Below are 20845 nucleotides of genomic sequence, written 5' to 3' on the forward strand. Positions count from 1 at the left end.
GGTTGTATGATATCTGTTCATGTCTGATTAAGACTAAGAAGTTGGCCTTTTTCAGAAATAATTTTTATGACAGCCTCAGCCTTTCCTTTTAAGTCTCAGCTGTTGATCCCAAGCTTTTTACTAGTTGGGACACTCAATTCTACAGGCTTTTTGGTATCTGCCTTCTAAAAGTGTTGCTCAGTGTTTTCAAATTCTACTGAGATATAGAGAAATGTCACTGGGTTCAGAATTTTTTCATCCCCATTGAATGTTTCTTTGACCAGTTTCTTGCAAACAATAAAGGGAAGATTAGTTTAGACTTCTGAGGCAGTTACACATGATGTGTGTCTGTTAATTTTTAGCCTCTGGCAAGAGAAATCAAGAGTCTTATGTAGAACATACTTTGAGTACTGTGTTGTTGTCCCCATGCTTAGCTTTCCTGCATCTTTGGCTTTTGAGAGTATATGATACTGTCCTGGGGAAACACGTGGCACTGTCAGTGATAGCCGTGACAAAACAGTGTTGTCAGAGGCCCTCCACGAGGTCCTCTCTATTAGGACATGCTGGTTAGTACTGGAGTAGTTTTAATATTCCTGAAAAGTTGATCAGTAGTGATGGTTCCATATGCTAAGAATATACAGGCTCATCTTCACCCATAAATCAGTTTCTTAAGCTTCAGACAGCCTCTTAGCTGGATGGGCAAATTAAGCTCCAAAGGTTAGAGTATCAGAACATGCATGATAAGAAGTTAGGCTAATGCTGTGGATGAAAGCCTGCACACCCAGAGCTGACATTTCAGCTGACATTTTAGTTACCGTATGTAAATGTTAAAACATCAGAAAATTTGTGTCTGTCTTAACATCTGAAAATTAACATCTGTCATATATAAGAATGCCTTAAAAAAAGTCATACCTGGAATTAACTTACCTGAAAGAAAGGAGTTTAAGGAGGTTGGATCATGGGACGGGTAGGTGGGTGAATGTGGCTTAACTCAGGTCACGTTTTCCAGTGCCTACCAATAGTTTGAATCTTTTTCATTTTTGTGCATGCCGTAAAGATGGCAATGTGAAATGAGAAACCCATGGCCCATGAAATGAGCAACCCAGTCTGTGCTTCTTATGTAGGAGGTTAACTTTTTAGAATTTTCTGATATCTGAATGATGAAATAAATTCTGTAATATTTGAAATGTTTGGAATAAAATATGGCAACTCTTAGTAAAAGATAGCTCACAGTTTGCTTATTCCAATAGTAATAATTTTTAATACTTTGATGGAGTGAGTGTGTAATTGGCATACACATTGCTTTGATTCCTCACCCAACGGTGATTCTGAGGGATTTGGGAATAAATAAAGTTGTGTCGGATTGGGGTGCTGCCCAGAATCTATCCATTGTGGCTTACTCAAGCATCAGTTCCCAACGTTTTTGAATTTATAACATCCTGGTTGTGTTTGATTTTGCATCTCCCTCCTCCTGACCATTCTTAAACAGCCATGACAGCCCAGATCTCTGTTATAAGTGGAGGGCAATGTGCTGATATATGAAGTCCACAAATTATCACCATAATTCAATTTTATCTAATTATGTCAGCCTTTAATTTTAACTTATCAGTACTGAACATTTTCTGGAGGATTAACAAGCTGCATGATTACAGTGCCGTATGGAATAGAATTCTTTAGGTTTTTGATCAACTCATTAATGTTGTTTTGAAAAATTTTGTGATACAGTATAGTAAATAGGGGGCTTCCCAGGTGGCGCTAGTAGTAAAGAATCCGCCAGCCAATGCAGGAGACGTAAGAGACGCAGGTTCGCTCCTTGGGGTCGGGAAGATCCCCCGGAGGAGGAGATGGCAACCCACTCCAGTGTTCTTGCTTGGAGAATCTCATGGACAGAGGAGCCTAGTGGGCTACAGCCCTAGGCGTAGCCTGTCTGAGGAAGGAGGTGTGCTGAGGGGCTTGGACTCATTCATAGATTAGATCGTGAATGAGCTTCCAGAAGTTAAGGCTGAGTTTAATTCTTCTCCTCTCTTTGTATCTACCTCACCTTAAGCACCGTCTTAAGTACTTAGTGTTATTTTGAGAAGTGAACCGTCTCATAGCATAGGAAATTCTAGGTAAGTAGGGCAACAGAAAGTCTGCAGAAGGTTATATATCAAAATGTAATATAATTATATCTTATATTGGAGAGTACAATCAACTGGGATGCAGACTTTTAGCTCCTGTTCTTTTTTTTTTTTTTTGCAAAGAACTCAGCCTTTTATTATATGTGTTCCTAAAGAGGTTTAGTCAGAAAGACCAGAACCCATGTCATGGTCAGACTCTTCAGATTCTTTCCTGGGCTTCTGCTTTCTTGTTCTCACCCGGGGCAGCAGGGGTGGAGGGGGCAGGACCTCCGTCTGGTTCAGCACTAGCTGCTGGAGCAGGCCCACTAGCCCCCGCCTTGCGGGTGAGGTCCCCAATGTTGACACTGGCCAAAGTGTTTGCAAACAAGCCTGGCCAGGAAGGGCCAGTGTTTACACCGGCTGCTTTAACGAGGGCATTGATCTTGCCCTCCGTGACCATCACCTCTTTGTTGTGCAGGATGAGGGCCGAGTAGATGCAGGCAAACTCCAAGACGGAGGCCACGGTGTGGGCGAGTATTGAGGGGGCTGCCTGGTGAGGTGCTAGTCACCGGCTGAAGTGAGGGCTTCACCCCAGCGCAGCCTGAGCTCCCTCCGAAGGATGGAGCATCTTAGCAGCAGTGTGGAAAGCAGCTCCTGAATTTTTATCTAGTGGTCTTAATCATGGTCACACTGTTGTAAGAAAAGTATTTTGTTTCTTGACCTCTATACTGTTTTATGTGTGAAACTTCAGTGTTCTTTTTGCTTAATTTTAATACGATAATATGACTTTACTTCTTAATATGATTCTAACTCTGACATAATATAAACTATGCATATATGAGGACATCTTTTTTTAAAAAATTTGCTTACTGGTTGACTTTTGCCTGTACTCAGTCTTCATTGCAGTTCTAGGGCCTTTCATTGCAATGGCTTTTCCTGTTGCTGAGCATGGGCTGTAGGGCATGGGCTCAAGTACTTGTGGCTCATGGGCTTAGAACCCTGCGGCATGTGGGATCTTCCCTGACCAGGGATCAAACCTGTGTCCCCTGCACTGGCAGGTGGATTCTGAACTACTGGACCACCAGGGAAGTCCTGGGGACATCTTGAAAGAAATATATTCTTTCTTCAAATTCTCTAGTCCCCTTCTAAATTTAAAAGCACAAAAATAGCAACAACCAAAAGATTACTAAGATAGGTTGGTTCTAATGTAAACTACTGAGTTGTTGTAATATTTTATTATTCAAAAGATGCTTTTCTTTGAATATGTGAGTCTTTCTAGAAGTCCAGGTAAATGGGGCTCCAGGTGGGAAGCGACTGCCCACCTGTGGTGAATGCTTTTCTGATTCCTTTTTTTCTGATTGGCTGGTGCTGAAATTTGAATCTGGTTTTGACCTGTGGAGGTCTTTGCACACCTTAGTCTTCTCTCAGGATTCCCTCTTCTTGTGGTTGGACCTATTTTCACTATTATGGGCACCAGGTAGGTAACCTTAACATATTGGGCTCATAGAAGAAAAGAGTCATGGATTCTAGAAGGGCACTTTGGGAGTGGTCTAAGAAGTTAACCGGAGTTCACTGCTTATGGGGAAGGCTGCACTGAAGTTCTGCTTTCTATAGCAGAGCCCCCAGGTGTTGGGGGTGGAGTGGTCAGAGGTGGTGGGTGGAATGGGGAAAACATGTGGTTTAAGGAGCCCAGATTCGAGTTTGGACGTACGGATCTGAGTTGTGTGAAAGCAGATGGAGCACTTAGGCATGTGGCCTTTTCTTTCTTTTAATTAAAAAAAACTTTACTGTGTTCTGTATATGTATCCCTCTTCTTGTGTATCAATGATTTCCTCATTTCTTGGTTGCTTTTCAGTTCCAACTCTGTTCATAGTACATCTTATGTATAAAAGTTCAAATTTTCTATGTAGTCAAATCTATCTTTTTTCCATAATTTCTGCTTTGATCATTTGTTTAGAAAGTCCTTACCTGTGGAGTGCTTTTCTTTCTTTTAATAAAGCAGTCAGGTGTTTTAAACTTTAAAATAAGCTTTTAATCTTGGAATAATATACAGAAAAGGTACAAAGATACTTTGTACAGAGAGTTCCTCAGGCTCTCTCACCCAGCTTCCTCTGATGTTACCATCCCATAGAACTGTAGAACATTTGCCAAAACTAAGAAGTTAACATCAGTGCAAGTGCATTGTCATTAGCTTAAGCTCTAGCCTTCCTTCCAGTTGCACCAGTGTTTTCACTGATATCCTTCCCAGGGTACCATGCTGCTTAAGAGGGGAGAGTTCTGAAGAGGCAGGACCACACATGGCAATGTGTTCTGTGGAGTAGGTGAGCTCCAGACACCGCACTCGTGTGAAATGTGGCAGCTTTATGGTTTACAGAATTCTTTTAATTTAGATGGAAAATATTCTTTTTTAAAAAGATTTATTTTTGGCTATGCGGGGTCTTTGTTGCTGCGTGTGGGTTTTCTCTGGTTGTAGTGAGTGGGCACTACTCTGGAGTTGCGGTGTGCAGGCTTCAGTAGCTGCCGCACGTGGGCTCTAGAGCCCAGGCTCAGAAGTTGTGGTACCTTGGCTCAGTTACTCTGCAGCACGTGGAATTTTCCTGAATCAGGGATCGAATCCCGGTCTTCCACATTGCAGGTGGATTCTTTACCCCTGAGCCACCAGGGAAGCCCGAGGGAAAATATTCTTGATTGTCAGTCTTATTAGACACACCTGCTCCTAGGAGGCATCTTGGGAGTGTCTTCTGTATTTGTGTGGCCATGTGGGCATAGAAATACCTCTGAAACTGTCCACACTGTTTCCCTGCATGGCAATTCCCTAGAATGTCTTTGCTCTCACACTGTTACCTCGTTCTTTTGCCTGGACTGGAGTGAAAAATCATATGTTGTTGATTTTTTTAAGTCTCAGAAAGGTGCCCTCACCATGAGGAGTCGTTGTAAGTTCCTCGACATCAAAGTAAGCCCAGAATATCACTCTTTCATCCTCCAGAATTGTGGTGCTAGGCACTGCCAGTCTTCTAACTTTATTGCCCAAATGGTGTTGTATCTAATGAGGAAAAAATGTGGTTGGCATAGAAGAACACATGTTTTACTCTTTAGATGGGTTTGAGACTCTCTGGGGCTTGCTCGCCCATCTCTACCCTACCGTGAGTGGAGACAGATGAATGAAGTCAGAGGTGGGGAGGGCAGACAGGAAATTAGGTGTAGAACACAAGCCATGTTGGGTGACTCCATGCCCACACTGCCTGATAAAAATAGCATGAGCAGGGAGGCCTTAGATGCCTCTGCACTTGCTATCTATAGGCATCATGACTCACACGCCTTCACGTGAGCTGGGCTGAGCTTTCTCGTGGGCGACCTCTGGCTTCTACAGTGCATTCAAATCAGTCCCCTCTTCTGACTGAAAACACATTTTCTTAGCCTTTTCTGACTTGTGAAACACCACCACCCTGCCTTTCGATTTAGAAAGCAGTGAAAATGTGATTGCCATGTATGCTTGAGGAGAAGAAATCAAAGAAAAAGCTGAGAAGAGTATCCTGAGCTGGTTTTCTGCAGACCCCTGACATTCTCTGTAGCGTTATTCTATTCTGTCTCAACTCTTAGAGAAAATCAGTAGGTCACGTTGGAAGACCTCCACCCAGGTCACAAGTAAATCTATAGAAATGTAATTTTTAAAGCACATGGCCGTTAGTAGATTATATACCTGCTTCAGTTTGGCCAGAATTAGCCTCCCTACACCCTCCCTACCTCAGAGTTTTTCTTGGTGGCTTGTGACTTTTTCTATGAGTTTTAGTTACAGTCATTGCTTTTACAAAGCCTTTTTTTTTTTTTTTTTACATCAGCTGTTTTGTCTGGTCTTCACAGCAACCCTACACATTAGGTTAAGCATGTATTTTTCATTTTATCAGAAAACTGAGGTCTGGGGTATGCTCATGGCCTTGTAACTATTCAGCAGAAGTCTTGGGACAAGTCCGCACTTGCTGATTGAAAGCCTGCGTCTCTTCTCTTCTGCCCTGTGGCCTCCCCTCCAGCCTGTTGGCACTGGTGTTATAGACACAGGTGGGCGAGGCCAGTGGTGGTGTCTCTTGGTGACAACCGGCATATCTTTCAGACTGGTAACTAGCTGCCCCTGTCCTTTTTTCGCTTTGTAAGGCATCTGGGGCTTTGTTCACATACCCTCCCTGTCTGCATGACTCTGTCCCAGCACAGGGGTTTGTCCTGGTCTGTGTCAGCTGGTCATGCTGGTCCTGCTCACTGCCGGTGACTGCTATGGGGATAAGCATGAGACCTAGTTCTGTTCTACCAGGAGGTTCTGGAAAACTTCTCAGTCTTAAAATGACAACACTAGGAAAGATAGTCCTTTTCTTCTGAGCATGGTCCTGGCTGAATGTGGTGCCTGGAGTTGCTGCAGCCGTGTTGCCTCAGTCTGAATGTGAAGCTGGTGCTGGGGAGAGAACAGAGCCGAGAAGAGAGCAGAGTTCCTCAGAGTCCAGCCCCCACTGCTTTTGGACTTCTCCTGTGAAATAAATTTCCCTCTTGTCTGTGTGAAGTAAATTTCCCTGTTGTATAAGGCAACCTGAGTTGAGATTATCTGTTACTTGTACTGAAAGACACGCTGTTTCATTCATTCATAATTGTGAAGAGATTTGATCTGGTCAGAAGATCAGGGATTGCTTCCTTGGGGAAAGGCACAGGCCTTGGTGAGAGAGATCCATTTTGTGTTGGGCCTTGTATCCCATTCTTAAAGGTTTTGGTCTTTATTGCAGGAGCAGAGCCATTGAAGGGTTTCACTACTGGAGAGTGGCAGGAGAACCGTGAGCTCTATAGTTCTTTCAAGCTGCCGCTACTAAAGAAAACCTTGGCTTAACATTCCAAAGAGTCCTGTTTGATTTGCTGAGCAGGCAAGGAGCAGTCAGTGGTTAAGGCCCTGGTGATTGGCACATGTGTCCACAAAACACAGAGGAGCATCTCTGCTTGGAGTCTGATGAAGGCAACAATCTACTTTCCTTTTCTCCCTCCTTGCTAGTGTGTGTGTGTATGTACACATGCTGCATGCACAGAGGCAGCTCTCATGTTTTCTAATTTAGGCATAATTTGTGAACAGTCTCGCATTCTCTTAGTGTTTGATCATTTAAGTTAAAAAAAAATTGCAGCTAAGAAGTCTGTGTTGGAGTTACAAAAACAAGCTGGATGGTTTCATTGTAAATAAAGTGTTAAGGATGTATTAATGTGTCTGAAATTGAACTTTTAGCATCTCCAGAGGTTTTTCTCCAGGTTTGGTAGAGTAAGATCTGCTCTGATTCTCATACATATGGATACATTAGAAAACTGGATTCTGTCCCAGTGTAATCAGGCCGGGAACCAGCCTGAACTGCAGAGTGGAACTGCAACGAAAGCTGCAGTCTCCTGTAATCATATTAGGATGCGATGTGGTCCCTCTTTATGTTTATTAATTAGTGGAGTTGTAATGAGACTCCCCCCCTGCTTTTAAGGATGCTGATCAGTGGGCATCTGGGTGGGAATGGAGTTGTGTTTGGGAGCCTTCTGTGTGCAGGTGGGAGGGATCAGTGTTTCAGGTGGTGGCAGGTGAGCTTCCCGCCAAGTTGGCATAATGGGAACAGGACTCTTCTGGGTTGCCATCTGTTTGTGGCTGATAGGAAACCAGCAGTGACTTCTGAGAAGTTTATGTTGAAATACTTAGGAATTAGAAATAGTAAGATCGTGCTGATCAGGTCTTAGGAGGTGGGGGAAATAGACTGTGGAGTGAGTTTTCATCACTCCTCATTTTAGGAGAAAGCGGCCTGGGTTCAGCAGTCCCCACTCTCACCTCCCCCAAACCACAACTCTATTCTCCCCACCCAGACAACCTCTCAGGTCACTCCAATTCTGTCCTGAGTTGCCCATGGTAAGGGGACACGTTATTTATATGCCTGTCGCAGGTAACACCATGTGTGGTGTTTGTCACAGGGTGGGGGGTTCAGGCTGTCTCTGTGACTCTTGATGTATCATGTTTTTTTGTGGTTTTAAATTGTGGTAAAATATGCGCAGTGTGTTTTACCATTGTAGCTCTTTGGATTGTGTACAGTTCAGCGACAGTCCAGTTTCACAGTTGTGTGACTGTCCCAATGGGTCATGTTTTCACCAAGTACTTTGACGTACATAAGAAATAGTGGATGTTTCTTCTCTGTTTACAAAATGTATGCGTAAAAACCATCAGTTTGCTCTGTCTGATGGGTGTCCCTCTGGTTTTAAGCTGGGGTTTGCTTCCCTTTTGCATGGGAATTGACTCGGTGGGTTAGAGGTATTGTGCCTCTGTTTCTCTGGATTGGCTTTGCTGTCTGGCAGCTGGGAAGCTCTGCTCTACAGGCACAGCGGTTTGTGATGGTGTTCTCTTGTGAAGCAGGGGTGTGGGGTAGGGAGTAGCTCACTTCCCTTTGAGCCTGGCGTTACCTGTTGGTTAACTGGAAGAGCTGACCTCGGGTGGCTTGCTGAGGATGCATGAGGCTGCAGGCAGTCATCTGCTCAGCCACTGCCACCAGCGCAGGTGCTGAGGCGCTGCCTGCCTCCCTTTGACTTGTAGACCCTGCTGGGTTCCCTCTGCCTCCTGCAGGCTTCTATCTTGTCTCTTTGAAAACAGTCAACAGAAAGGACCATGGAGTCTGCTGTCGGTTAGGGGACTCTTGGTTACAAGTAAGAGAGATCTAAGTGAACTCAGTCACACATGAAAGGTGATTGGAAGGATTTCGGGCTATCTCTGCAAGGATACAGCTGGGCTACAGACCAGGACCCAGAGACTGGAACACGCTGTTCCAGTGGATGGGCCTGGGAAGCTCTTTGCTTCTTTCTGTCCCCATCCTTAGCTTCCCTCAGTGCTTCTGAGTTTTCTGTTACAGACCAGTGTCCCCTACTCCCCGGTCCATGTGGCAGAGCATGGCTGTCAACACCCCTGTTCTTCATGTCGTGACTAGAAAGTGTTTCTCTGTTCAGCATTTTCTGGGAAGAGCTGATGAGGGGTCACGGAAAATGGAACCAGGCTGTGAATGTTCCTAGGCAACTTTGCATTCAGATTTAAACAGAAGAGTAAAACCCCAGATGAAACCAAAACAAAATACTACCCACCCCTACTACTCTACCAACAAAAAAATCCAGTAAGTTGAGGAGATGAATCTGATAAACAAATTCTGGAGTTGCCTTTTTAAAAATTAAATTTCTTTTTTAGTGAAATGAATTATTTAAAAAATTTTTTAGTGAAATAAATTATAGCCTATTTTTCTGTCAGCATTGTTTGAACTCAGAGAAATTGTGGCTGAAGTTGAATTAAGCGGGGTAGCTTGATGTGGGAGATATGTTCCTAAAAACCTGAGTATAAATAAAATATTTTAAATTAAATCATATTTTTAATATACAAGGAGAGTCAGTGGGTAAGGCCCTGATCCCCTGATATCAGAAGGGATCCTTTTGTGATTTTTTTTTCTAAAATCCAGTAATTTTAACCCTGTGAAACTGAATCTTCCTATATCACATTCACTAGATCAAGGTGTACCAGTGGATTGTTCATATTTTTGCTGTCGTTGTCTTGTTGGGGTCACTGGTTCATTGGCACATCGAGTACTCCACCGATTTCTGAAGTTTTGAACAATAGCCCAAAGGATTATTAGTGGCCAAGTGCAGTCAATTGCTCGGAGAAGGCAATGGCACCCCACTCCAGTACTCTTGCCTGGAAAATCCCATGGACGGAGGAGCCTGGTAGGCTGCAGTCCATGCTAAGGGTCAGACACGACTGAGCGACTTCACTTTCACTTTTCACTTTCATGCATTGGAGAAGGAAATGGCAACCCACTCCAGTGTTCTTGCCTGGAGAATCCCAGGGACGGGGGAGCCTGGTGGGCTGCCGTCTGTGGGGTCGCACAGAGTCGGACACGACTGAAGTGACTTGGCAGCAGCAGCAGCAGTCCTCTTTTAGTTGATTGGTTACACACGTAGGTCGTCCCCTGTATGAATCTGAGAGCCCTCTATGAGTTGGAATTAAATTGGGATTAAAATACGCTTCTGAATTGCGAAGCTGTACGCAATAATCAAGGCAGGTTCGAAAGCATCACCTAGTGATTGCAAGACAAAGACAGAGCAGTCTGATAATCCTGAGAGTTGTTCATAGTGCAATTCGAGGGTTTGGGAATTGGTCATCTCCTCAAGTGTGCAGGATCTGTTGTGTTTGCACATCAGTCACAAAGGTGGTTTATTATCCATTTGACTTATTAGTGTATTTAAAATGAAAACTCAAAACAGTTTTCCCCTCCTCAGAAAACGTGGGCTGTGAGGAAGCGTGAGTATTACTGGCTTTGTGGGGAAGGACGTGATGAGCACCTGAATAAATGGTGCTGCAGTGGAAGACCACACCCTCTGGAAGGCTGCTCTGTCTGACATGCCCCTTGCTCTACTGAGTGTCCTACCTTCTGAAGGACATTTATTACTGCTTTAAAAGATTTATAAGCCCCTGGTATTCTAACGCAGTGCTAAAGGAGTCCTGCTGTTGAGTCAAAGTTGGGAGTGCTGCGTGTGGGTTATGGGAAACCCTTTATTCCATATGACCTTTTTCTCCTGCACACCATGGGGGATGCCTCTGACATGTCTTGTCTTAAATAGAACACGTGCAACCATCCTTCTCTCTCAGAACTGCAGAGCTGGGATGCTCTGAGGACTGGGGAGACTCAGTGATTTCAAAACAGCAAGTTAGAATTAATACTGTAAAAACAGAAAAGCATTTACAAGAAGGCCAATTTCATGTGGTGCCTTATGGCAACCCAGAAAGAATCAAATTAGTATTGTAAATTTGACAAGGCACCCCACCTTTTAGTTTATAAAGCACATTACATTCTTCAGAGCATTTTTATAAACGTTGTCACCTTTGATCTTTATAGTGTTGTCAGTAAAGGTGATAAAGAATGGAGCAAATCACCTCTTCGTTCACAGATGGGAGACAGTCTGGGAGCAGCTGTGCACCCCCAACTAACTAGCACTGCTGACCTGTCCTCTTCACATTTTCACTTTTTCTGACCCTCCTTCCCCCCCACCCCCCATTTTGGCTGCACCTCGCAGCATGTGGGATCTTAGTTCCCTGACCAGGGGTTGAACTCATGCCCCAGCAGTGGAAACTCGGAGTCCTAACCCATGGGCCACCAGGGAAATCCCTGAAAACATTTTTTATGTTACATTTATATTTGATCATTATAAGGAACTTTGAGGTAGGGAAGGATTAGGTAAACACATGGATTCATTCATTGCTTTAAATTGATTCTTATGTGTTTTGTTCTCCATTTTACTGCATTCTCTTAATAGTACTAATTTCATTCAATTCTGTTTTTCAGATGGAAAATTATATTATTTATAAATAAGGATGATTTTTTCCTCTTTCCATTTTTGTATGACTTTTTTTCCCTGTCATAATGCACTTCTTGGAATTTGTAGAGTGATACTGAATAACATTGTTGGTGAACATTTTTGGCCTAATCTTCGTGTTAGCCAAACTCCCTTTAGCGCTGTCGATTTTAGTCACTTTCTGCATATTGCCGAGTTGCTTTTTGGAAAGGGGAACTAGTATTGAGTGTGTGTGTCACTTACAGCCACACCAGTGTTGAGTACCCAGAGTGTTGCCACAGCTCTTCCTAACCTATAGTTCTGTCATGTTAACATTAAATTTGAGTTTTGTCATTGGTTATTTCCTCTAAACATTCTGGAGTCCTTGAGAACAGCCGGAGTTGACCTTACACAGCTTTCCCTTCCTATTCCAAAGCAGCTTCAGTATGGAGTGGAAATTACTATTGTTATCCTGGCAACACAGTTTGGTGGAGAAAGTGTAGGCCTTGGAGTTAGATATCAGATCATAGCTCTGTCACTAATAGCCTGATGATTTTTTTGATAAGCTTAACTTAAACTCTTTGAATCTTGGTTTAATCATTTATGCACTAGGAAGAGGCTTTGAATGTGGAAGAAGGTGCACAGTGGGCTCTTAGTGATGTAGAAGTCACTTCCTGATCTTTGCCTCTTCTCTGCCCAGTGGTTTATTAACATGCTAGGGCCATTCAGCAGGAATTGGCCAAGATTTTGATAGACTTTCATTTTATTCAGAGATAAGTTGTACTCCCCATGCCTCATGATTCTTTGTCCCTGACTTTCCCATTGAAGTCAGAGTGAATGATTATTTTTACATTTTTTAAAATAATTTACTTTATTCAAGTTTTTAAATTGCTTAATGGGTGTAATGTAAATAACATTACAACAGCAATATCTAGCATTTACTGAGCAACTATAACTGTGTGACAAGCAGGTAATTAAAGTACTTTGTGTATGTTCATTTAATCTTCCCAGCAATCCTTTGTCACAGAAGCTCAGGCAGGTCTCTGAGCTCAGGAGGGTGACCCAGGCTGTGCTTCTGGCCGTCTGACTCCTGAGCTGTCCTTCTGACTGGTGCTGCCCTGGACTGCCATTGTGGCCTTGAAGGATTTGTTCCCTTTATTCTTTATTCCTAAAGCCCATTCTAGTATGTGTGTGTGTAGAAACAAGTCTTCATTTTTGAAAAGGCTACATATTATCAAGTTAGATAGCAAGTGTCAAATAAAGAGCACTTATATCTATTGAATATGTTAATTCTAATCTGTTAGAAGTCATTAAGACTTTTTCCTTACCTAAGCAGTATAATTTGATTTATCCCCCTTGAAATTGCCATACAGATCTGAATGTCTCTACTATATGTCTAGAACCGTGGTTTAGTTTTGTCCTAGATTATTATAAAGTGTTTGTTATTGGGATATTTAAAAAAATATTAAAAATACACATAAATATTTACCATCTTAATCATTTTTAAGGTACAGTTCAGTGATATTAAATACACTTATAATGTCGTGCAACTGTGACCACCATCCATCTTTATAACTTTCTTCTTTCTGTAAAATTGAAACTCTATACCTGTTAAACAGTATTCTCCCTGAAGCCCCTGTCAACCGCCATTCCACTTCCTCTCTCTTTGACCAACCTAAATAGCTCAAATAAGGAATTGTATAGCACTTGTCTTTTGGGGACTAGCTTTGTGTCCCTAGCATAGTGTCCTCAATGCTCATCCAAGTTAGAACATGTGTCAGAATTTCCTTAATGTCTAAGACTGAGTAACATTTCATCATATGCATATACTACCTTTTGCTTATCCATTTATCTATTGATGGACATTTGCTTCCATGTCATCATCTGGACTTGCTTGTCCGTATGTTTCTTGTCAGTAAGTTCTCCATCCTTTGGCTCATGGTTAAGGTCTTTCTCTTGCTTTTTTTCCTTCACTGTTGCACTATCTCCTTAAGCTCTTACACTGACTTTATGTTGCCAGGATCAGTCATTCAGTCAAGATTCGCTCAGCTCTGCCCCATTGCACTTCGTTGGCCTTCATTATAGCATATCTCTTGTAACATTGACCTTCATGTGTTCCACCCATCCTCTCTGATGACACAGGGAGCAGCTCTGGGCAGGGACTGGATTTCATTGAGTTTCACAGTGCTGAGTCCCCACATGGGTATCTGGGCTTGGGTGGTGGGTGTCCTTTGGCTGCTTTTCTTGTTTCATATCTCACTTTGGACTCTTGCAGCTAAAATTAACACACGTCAGCTATAAAAAAAACTGGCCACCATAGTTTTCACCATTATATTATTTTCATTATTTATCCTCTTTGTCCCCAGAATTTCTCCCTGAAATTCTTGATTCTTCCCTGACGAAACTTCTCCTGAATTAGAGGTAGTTTTTATCCTAGCTTCCATTGTGCCCAAATTGTGGCATCTGTCAAGGCTGTTTTCACTTTTGTCTCAGTTTATGTGCCAGCCTATTATAATCATAGACTATAGTAGGTTTATTTAGTGTAAGCAGTCTGTGATAGTCCCTGCCCTATTTTACTTTTTCACTTGTTGCTTATCATGTGGTAATCACCAAAGTATTTGAATCTTCCGCAGGGGGATAGCTGTTCGGTTCCCCTTCCTCAGTGTTGTGTCATGAGGCCTTGATGAGGAGGATGGGAAGAGAAACCTGTAACCCACATATGCTTTGTGTCTTAGCTGAGAGAAAGGTTTTTTTTTTTTTTTAATTGTATTGCCCTTTAGAAATTTTGAAAGGAAGTTTTAATTCAGGTGTAACTATCCTCCCAAAATAAAATAAAAAGTTCTCAGGAGTTGGATTTCTTAAAGCTAGAAAGCTCCGAGAATGTATTTGTGTGGGGAAAGATTCCCACATTTGGGAATCTAGGATTGTGCTTGAGCTGAAATAAAGCATGTGCGTCAAGCGTTGGAGGGGAGGGTCCTTGAAAGAATGAGCAGTGGAGACCTTAAAAGTATTTGCAGAAACAAAAGGTTAGAATCTTTGATTTTTGAAGGGAAATTTAGGAGTGGATTTTAGGAGTAAGATGGCTGAATTCCAAGAGATTAGCTCAAGAGTTGCTGCCCTCCGAGAGGTTACAGTTGGGGGCAGGAGGGGCAAAGCTACACCCACTAGATTTAATTCAGGGACGATGCTGAATGTCATATGATAGGATGGTGGATGTATTTCAGGTACCCGGAAGAGGAGTTTCTGCACTGGGGGTCACTGGTGGACTGGCGGCCACCATAGTTTTCACCATTATATTCTTTTAGTTATTTCTCTTCATTGTCCCCAGAAATGACTGTGATCTTATTAATAGCTAGGAACTTTTGCTTAGTCAAATAGCTCAGTTGGTAAAGAATCTGCCTAGATTGCAGGAGACCCCGGTTCGATTCCTGAGTCGGGAAGATCCCCTAGAGAAGGGATAGGCTACCCACTCCAGTATTCTTGGGCTTCCCTTGTGGCTCAGCTGGTAAAGAATCTGCCTGCAGTGCGGGAGACCTGGGTTTGATCCCTGGGTTGGGAAGATCCCCTGGAGAAGGGAAGGGCTTCCCACTCCAGTATTCTGGCCTAGAGAATTCTACGGACTGTATAGTCCATGGGGTTGCAAAGAGTCAGACACAACTGAGTGACTCTCACTTCACTTTGCTTAGTCTGGAAGATAATGGTATTAATAGTTCTTACTTGTTAGGTAGATACTTAATAATAAGCACGGTGAATGCAAACATTCCAGGTCCGGCCAAGGTGGAAGAACCAGCAAAGGAGACAGAGAAAGAACAGTCAAGAGGGAAGAGGAAGGCCGGCAGGGAGTTCCTGCCAAGATCTAACAGATGGGGAAGCTGAGACTCTGAGTGGTAAAATGACAAAGCTGTCTGTAAAGTCACGACTGAGGAGTGAGTGATGGAGTGTGCGTTCTGACGCCGGAGTCCCCCCTTCTTAAGCTCTTCTGCTTCCCACATTTACAGGTGTTACCACACCCAGTTACAATTTCAATGTAAAACAAAGAAATGTGACAGTGTAGTTTCTGTAACTTAATCTTCAGTTCAGTTCAGTCACCCAGTTGTGTCTGATTCTTTGTGACCCCATGGACTGCAGCATACCCGGCTTCCCTGTCCATCACCAACTCTTGGAGCTTATTCAAACTCGTGTTTATCGCGTCGGTGATGGCATCCAAACATCTCATTCTCTGCTGCCCTCTTCTCCTCCTGCCCTCAGTCTTTCCCAGCATCAGGGTCTTTTCCAGTGAGTCAGCTCTTTGCATCCGTGGCCAAAGTATTGGAGCTTCAGCAGCAGTCCTTCCCATGAATATTTGGGACTGATTTCCTTTAGGATTGACAGGTTTGATCTCCTTGCTGTCCGAGAGACTCTCAAGAGTCTTAATCTTAGGGAGATGCATAGCTCTCAGTATATGTTTTACATTTGTAGACTGAAAAAAAAAATGCAAAGCCTATAATTTGAGAATTATGATTTATTTGGTGAACAAAACTGAGGACTTAGATCTAGAAGACAGCCTCTCAGATAATGTTGAGGGACTACTCCGAAGAGGAAGAGAGGAGTAGATATAGAGGGGTTTTTGCAACAAAAACCAGGTGGTCGGACCATCAAAGGATTACTGTTAATTAAGTTAATGAATTCAGCACTTTTCTCTGATTGGGAAGATGGCAGAGTCTGGGCTTATTGAAGTCGTTCCTTCAACATGCACCTTAACTACCTAGAGCTAATATCCTGCTTTTCTCCATCTGGGGGTGGTGGCTGCAGTGGCTGCTGGCTTGATGGCTGCAAGCCATTTGTTTACTGATGTATTAGGCAGGAAGTAGTTTTTATCCACATACTTTTTCTTAGCCAAAAGGCTGAGATGTGATCAGTACATGTTTTAAATATAGAGAAATAGTTTATGGACTTTGATTCATGGGTTTTAGATGTCTGGGGGAACTCATGACCTGTGTTTGGGAATCTGGTCGAGCCTTGCCATTTTACTTGAGGAGAGATCAGACATCCTGATCTCTCAGGGATTTACTCCAGACCTCACTGGAATGGACTTCAGTCTACTGACTTTACTGCACATTGCCTTTGGAACACATGTTCTTTTATAGATAGTGTTGTAAATGGAAGTTAAGTAGAGTTGAAGTGAATACATAAGATGCTGTTAATAAAAAAGCCCTCATCAGAACCACTGGCGTGACCTCCATGGGGCCCCATCCAGTGTCTTCATCCAGCCTGAACTCCCAGCAGACCTTCTTGCTCCGTTGGTAAGACTCCACCCCTTGTTGGTCCCCTCCTCCTCTTGCCTCTTCTTCCTTGGTTTCAGCTCCTCCGCCTGGTGTGGCCTCAGTGTTGCAGTTCCGCAGGGTTTGTCACTGGACCCTTTTTTCTCCTTCATCTTCATTCTCTCCCTCATCGACTCACTGTTTTTTTGTGCTTAACTCATCTTGATGTAGCTGACTCTTAAATTCATACTTCTAGTCCAGACTTCTCCTCTGAGCTTTGGATTTATGTGTCCAGCTACTTACTTTATTTTGACATTTAGATGTTTCACAGAAACTGCAAACTTAACTTGCCAAATGAAACCTCTGTACCTGTTCATAGCAACCCTGTCCTGCTCTTCAGTTATTGCCACCGCCAACTGGGAATCAGCTGTGATGATAACAGTAAGAGCTGACATTTATTGAGAATTTATTATGTACCAGGTACTTCGTTAAGGGCATTACATGAATTAACTTGATCTGTGTGTTCTAATGAGAATACCATGAGGCAGGTGATGATAGTGTTACACTCGTCATAGTGAGATGATTTAGCTCCTAGCATATACCAGCCATTGTTCTCTAAGCGTGTTGTAAATACTCAGTGAATTCTCAAATCACCGAGGTGGATATTGTACTATCCCTGGTTGACAGATCATGTTAGAAACTGGAACACAGAGAGATGACTTACTTTCTACCACCCTGCAGGTCCTCCGACTAGTGACTGGAGCTGGCCCACTGCCACAACCCCCTGCCTGTGCTTTCTGCTTTGTCTCTGTCCCCTGAGGGCTCTTCCACAAGGCAGCCAAACTGGCCTGAGCCTGAAAACCAAAATGTTTTTGTCTGCTGCAGAAAGCTCTTCAGGGGCTCCCTCTGTGCTCAGAGTTAGATGTGTGCTCCTCTCTGTGGCCCTCAAGGGCTGCCCTAAACATTGTCTGTCCTCGTGGTCTCTCCCAGGGCACTCAGCTCTTCTTGAGCAGCAGCAGGGCCCAAAATGAACCGGGGAGACCCTTCTTCTGAAGCAACAAAAACAACATGTTCTTAGTTGACTGTGAAAGAGCGCGCACATGACCCTGGTCAGTGACTGCCTCGGCTGCCCCCTGGTCTTCAGCTCACAGTTCACGCAGGCAACAGTGGTGTAGAGGGTGCTGACTTGTGACCTGCACACCTTCTGATCCCCTGCCCACAGCACTGTGGGTCTTTAATTTGGAATTACTGGGAGGTAATGGATGTAGGGCAGCACTTTCTCTGCTAACATCCCAAGGCATTTCTGTTGTGCAGATAGGCCCTCAGCTCTTAGGATCTGTAAGTGTCCTTTTGCCTGGCTCCTCCTGGTCCCAGGTGCCCCGCTTTACAGTTCCTCAGCCAGGGAGGTCAGGGGAAGATGGAGATGGCTTCATGGACTTTAAAGCGTGTGTGCGTGCGTGTGTGTAGGGGAAGTACTGTTGTATTAGCCCAAGTCCATTGTGGGGCGTGTGACTTACGGACTAGCCTGTGTAGCAGTGATAATGCTTGACGTCACTTTGTTACAATTGTGTAGTCAGAGTTCAGTGTGTGGACACACAGGCAGGAACAGCTCCTCCTCCCTGTCCTCTGCTGCCTTCCTGGTGTGGGGGAGCTCAGCTTGGGCTGGGTCAGATCTCATTTCTCATGTCAGTTTTGTGCTGGGCCTTCTCAGCGAGAGGCAGGGGCTCCCTTCCTCTCATGCTAAATTCATCATCATAGTTGTGGAGTGACGACTTCAAGGGATCTTAAATCTGTTGATTGTCAGTTAAGTGGACAGCACTGTATTTGCTTTAGATGAAGTACTAGGGGAAGGATAGAGTCTGTTTTCACAGCTCATTTCAGACTCTTCAAGGTGTCCACTCTTGGTGGATTTTATCAACAATGCAGCTTCATAAAGAGCCAAGTCCAGCTCCTGATCTTTCCCTTTGTGGCTTTAATATAGTCTTTATCAAGTCTCTATTTAATACATGGCTTAAACTATGGGAAAATATCAGTAAGTTTCAAATGACTTCATCAGTGTTTAACTTCAGATAATTATGTTAAAAAAGAAGAGAAATGAAAACTCTCCCTCTCCCAGCCCAGTCGTTTGACAGTAGCGTGACTAGGACAGTGTCCTGGCCTGTCTCCTTCTGGCCCCTGGAATGGCATTGAGGCACACAGCACACAGACCTGTTCTTTTTCTTCCAGAAAGTTCTCAGATGCAGCAGACAACTGTGAATACTGGGTACTTACTTGGCGTGGGATTAACACATGAACTCTTCTACCTAGACAGTCATTCCCTAGAACATAGGCCGTTACTTCAGAACCGTGTTTGAAACTGGGTGATATCTCTTTATGAGCAGACTCGGTGTGAGACAGTAACCGCATATGTGGATAGACAAGAGATGCCTCATGGCAGATGTATGGGTTTGGCTTTCTCAGAAACTGGGGAGTCGAAATTGACCATTTGGTAAGTGAGAAAATGGCATATTTAAAAAATATATTTTCTCTTCACTTCCTTCTATTGATCAACTTCAGTGTTTTTTGTTGAGAGGTAGGCCTTGGGGTGGATTTTAATTAGAACTGTACAACATTAATCTTGTGATAGCAAGCCTAGTGTAATGTGAATGCATTTAAAAAGAAGCCTTACACATTATAAAATGAAAACTGAAGCCATGCCAAGTACTTGGTACTATGCTTTGTGCCATTGTATCTTTTTTTGTGTGGGTAGTGTTGCTTTTTTATTATTAATACTTTGCACTGGTCATTTATTACTTTATCCTCTCTGGTTATTTAAAATCAGCTTTGTTCATATTTTTTGGTTCATTTTCTTAGCTTTTTTGGGGTAAGTGGCTGCCTAAATGTAGATTTTATTTTTTACTGTGAAGACTAGTTTCTTACACAGTCTTTAGTGAAATTAAAAACTGCTTCACACCAAAGGAGAAAACCGTGGTCATGAGGAGTCCTGCACGACCTGCTTTTCCCCCTTCAGTGGCTGCCTCATTGCCTCTGTAGCTTTGAAAACGGTCGGGACAGCCCCTGCTGGCTGTGGGAACAGAGCCGAACGCCCACTGTCCTCAGGAAGGTGGCCGTAGTCTGGTGACCCTGTATTTGAGGCCCAGGCTGTCGACAGGTTTGCAAGAGACAAGTTGTACATCCTAATAGTGTTTGAAAGGTGTGTTCTTAACGTGCAGTACACATTTTAACTGTTTAAATTGGGAGAGGGAAACACTGTCATTTGCCTTCTAATTAGAAAGTCAAGGATGTGTTTTATTTGTAGTTTCTTCACTGCTTAGCACAGAGGCTAGGGTGTAAGATGCTCAAGCTGTCAACTGAAAAAAAATGCACAGCCTAGAAATTGAGAATTATGTTTTATTCGGCTGATTTTCTGAGGACTGAAAGCCAAGAAGACAGCCTCTCTGATCACTCTGAGAAACTACTCCCAAGGGTAAGGGAGGACCCGGGATGTAGAAGGGTTTGTGCAGCAAAAGCCAAGTAGTGGGAACATCAAAAGATGACTGTTGATTAAAGGAAACCAAACCTCTTAAGTTAAGGAATTTCGCATTTTTCTATGTATGGGAAGCTGCAAGAGTCTGGGTTCACTGACATTGTTCCTTTGATGTGGAATCATCCCACCTTAGCCATCTGGGGCCAGAACCATCCTGAGTTCCCTCAGGTCTCACTGTCGGGAAGGAGAGGGTTGGGGGGCCTCTAGTGGCTGATAGTTTGATGGCCATAACCTTGGTTTGCTGATATGAAGGCAGCATTCTTAGTCTGTAGGTGTTTGTTCACTGAACTAATAGCAGGACAGGTGTATGGATAAATGAATTGTTTTTATTTTTAAAATATTTTATTTAGCAAGAAACAGCAGCTGTGTTAAATCTGAGGAAAAAATAGTCCACTTTGAATCCTCGGTGCTTCCAAGTCTTTGGGAAGGTGGCTGGGAAGGACATGGATCATTGCATAGGGCCTAGTAGAGCCAACTGCCTCAGCTTGGGAACCTTCTGGGCAGGATGTTCAGAAAGGCAGGAGAGGGACACAAGCTTATCATTAGTTTCCATGCATTTTACTGGTGTCTGACTTTGGGGTCCCTGGGTTGAAGTCCTTGCCTTAATTTCCTTATTTATAGAATCAGGCTGAGGAGAGAGGTCTTTTTTT

General features: G+C 43.4%; 2 protein-coding genes across 6 annotated transcripts in view; one reads left to right on the forward strand and one right to left on the reverse strand.

Annotated features, from left to right (window-relative positions):
* TULP4 (TUB like protein 4) overlaps window positions 1-20845 on the forward strand; it is a 201354-nt gene that overhangs the window by 8168 nt on the left and 172341 nt on the right. The gene's annotated exons all lie outside the window — the stretch shown is intronic.
* Window positions 2234-2554, reverse strand: LOC107132792 (large ribosomal subunit protein P1-like). Its single transcript, XM_059889967.1, has one exon. The coding sequence runs from the start codon at window positions 2536-2538 to the stop codon at window positions 2299-2301; it is 240 nt and encodes a 79-aa protein (XP_059745950.1). The 5' UTR covers window positions 2539-2554; the 3' UTR covers window positions 2234-2298.

Source organism: Bos taurus, chromosome 9 (genome assembly GCF_002263795.3).
Source record: "Bos taurus isolate L1 Dominette 01449 registration number 42190680 breed Hereford chromosome 9, ARS-UCD2.0, whole genome shotgun sequence".
NCBI lineage: Eukaryota > Metazoa > Chordata > Mammalia > Artiodactyla > Bovidae > Bos > Bos taurus.